Source organism: Acyrthosiphon pisum, chromosome X (genome assembly GCF_005508785.2).
Source record: "Acyrthosiphon pisum isolate AL4f chromosome X, pea_aphid_22Mar2018_4r6ur, whole genome shotgun sequence".
Classification (NCBI taxonomy): Eukaryota; Metazoa; Arthropoda; class Insecta; order Hemiptera; family Aphididae; genus Acyrthosiphon; species Acyrthosiphon pisum.
Genome location: NC_042493.1, coordinates 68,691,850 through 68,694,601, shown reverse-complemented (window position 1 = coordinate 68,694,601; position 2,752 = coordinate 68,691,850). Strand labels below are relative to the sequence as shown.

General features: G+C 28.5%; 1 protein-coding gene across 1 annotated transcript; it reads left to right on the top strand.

Moving 5' to 3' along the window:
* The first annotated feature begins 1,374 nt into the window (after positions 1 to 1,374).
* On the top strand, positions 1,375 to 2,448 carry LOC107884683. The gene has a single exon (XM_016807359.2). It carries the CDS (start codon positions 1,375 to 1,377, stop codon positions 1,723 to 1,725), a length of 351 nt encoding a protein of 116 aa, XP_016662848.1. The 3' UTR covers positions 1,726 to 2,448.
* The last annotated feature ends 304 nt before the right edge of the window (positions 2,449 to 2,752 follow it).

Here is a 2,752-nt window from a genome sequence, read left to right as displayed (position 1 = left end):
GAATGACAACCATGCGAAGTGCAAAACTTCATAAAATCTGAGACATATTCTAATCCTGAGTTATGTACAATAAAAAAAATTAATTTAAAGGAAAGCATATATCAAAAATTTCAAAATAGGAATACGTGGATTCGTGCAGGTTAAGAAACACTAACAATAAGTTGTACAGATTTACCAGAGCCATTCATAACGGAAACGAACGGAGCAGGAGAAATAACCATAAGAGACATAAATTGCCAAGTATTTGCACGAGACGCAGTATTAACCGCCACACAAGATATTGTGAATAATAAATATAAAGACTTCACACCTTTAACTAACATGAAAAATATTTTGGAGAAAATACCTGAACTTATACACAAATTTGAAGCAAATGAAAAATGGGAAAACAAACCAACTATGCAATTAACAGATTTACACGACCACATCCTAAGCTTTAAACGAGATGCAACAAATGATTGACCAAGAACATTCAAGAGAACAAAATCAAAAACATCAATTTATACATAGTAATTTATTATATGTAACAATGTTACAAGCATAACTATCTCTCATACTCATAATAGCAATATATATATTAATAAAATGCAAATATATTAGTACCGGACAAATAAGAGATATGCCAGGAAGAATAGTTAGATATAGAACACCAAACAGAAGCGATTATGTAAGAGGATTCGAAGAGACATCATTTACCGCACCACTATCACCAAGATAAATAGAATAAACAAGAAAAAATATTAAGAATAGTAACTAGTCATAACAAATGATTTACTATATTAAAATTAATTAAATACAAACAAATAAATACTAAGTAATAAATATAAATAAGCAATAAGCAAACAATAATTAATAATATAATTAATATATAATATATGTTATAGATATATAATAATAATGGTTATGTTTCAGAAAATAGACAAGAGGAAAACGAATAATAAAATAATTTAAATAAATATGGGTGAAAACGCACCAGTTAATTTTAGAATACTCAATACCTTTACACGCGATTTAGATCGATTGATTTCTAGACGTGAACTTTCCGACCACCTTTTCGAACAAATCCAATAAAAACATAAAATAATATAAAACGTACAAACAAAAAATAAATACGTAATATACTAGTAAATAAATAGTTAATAATAAATAAATACATTAAATAAATCATAATGTAAAACGTACAAAACAAAATAATACGTAATATATTAATAAAATAAATAATAAATACAAAATAAATAATACATGGTGCAATAAAACGTAAAAAATATATAAGTAATAAATAAATTTAACTATTTTTCAGACAAATATAAGAAGAAAAACAATAAACAAAAAAATAAACATATATAAAATATATAAAACCATATAATATACACCATGAGCGAACAAACACCACTGTCGGCAGCATACCCACTAACACTGCAAGCAGTCGATTTCTTTGAAAAACTTAAGGATGAATCAATAAATGGCCCTCGTCATCAATACGTACGGGGGGATAGAATTTGTATAGAATGCTTTAGGCGTCATGTCCAAGAAGCAAACCGAAAAATGAATATGCCATTGAACCCATACTTACTAAACAGGGCAATTATACCAGTTACGGCGTTCATTCATGCGGTAATAGATAATCCGAACGCGGAGAGATCTGTGTGCATAGAAGTGGGGGAAATATTGGAGGATGTTATCGGTCGATGGATCATTTCTGTTGATCATTTATTCGAAGAATAAAAAAAAATAGAATGTAAACAGGAAAAAAATATATGTAAAGAATTTAAATAATAATAATGTTTATGAATAATGTATTTTTTATTCTAGTTCCCAAATCCGTTTCTTCATAGTGGATTTCAAGTCCACTATGATGAACAGAACCGAAATATTATTGGTAGGTATCCGGCGCCATTTCAAACAGTCTAAACAAATATAAGCCAGAGAAACTGGAAGGGAGCCCTCTTGTATTGACACAAGAAATAAGTTAAGGAGGTTCCGGCGCCGTGATCTAAACAAAGTTGTGCAAAGTATCAAGAAGGTATTCAAGGATAAGCCAAGCTTGACCACACCATTGTTGGACCAATTGTATGGGAGTATTAACCATCAGGGGGTGTCAACCTTAACAAATGTTTACCTGCAAAGATACTTGCACATAGATAATAGAGAACCAATAATAATATTTTGGAATCAACGGCTTTAACAATAATAAAAAGATTAAGGTTACAGGGAATAATAGCATATTTAAATATAACCGCATACAGTGATAGGAATAAGAATGAATTTAATTTAAAATTAACTAACAAAGAAACTAAGGAGGTCTTATACTCAGGATACATAGGAAAAATTAATAAAAATGGGAGAATGTTGAATTTATTAGAGGCACATGGATTACTGTGTGACATAGATCACCATATTACACACTGTCACGATCCAATAGCCGATGTAATATTAACAAAATGTATATTTAACTATGCTGTCCTGAAGATAAGACCGATCCATTTATATAAATTAAGTAGAAACTATAGAAAAAGATAAAAATAAAATATATATATAAAATAATAAAAAAAATATAGTGTAAAAGTTATTTCAGGTGAAGGGATAATATTATTTAAATTTTTGGTGAAGGTGATTACTTGGGTTTAATAATAATAAAATAACTAGAAATATCGAACATTTTATGAATGATCATTATTGTAACGGTGAATGTAAAAAATTATTAAAAATAATAGAAAACACAACAAATTCAATTTATATACTCGACTACCCT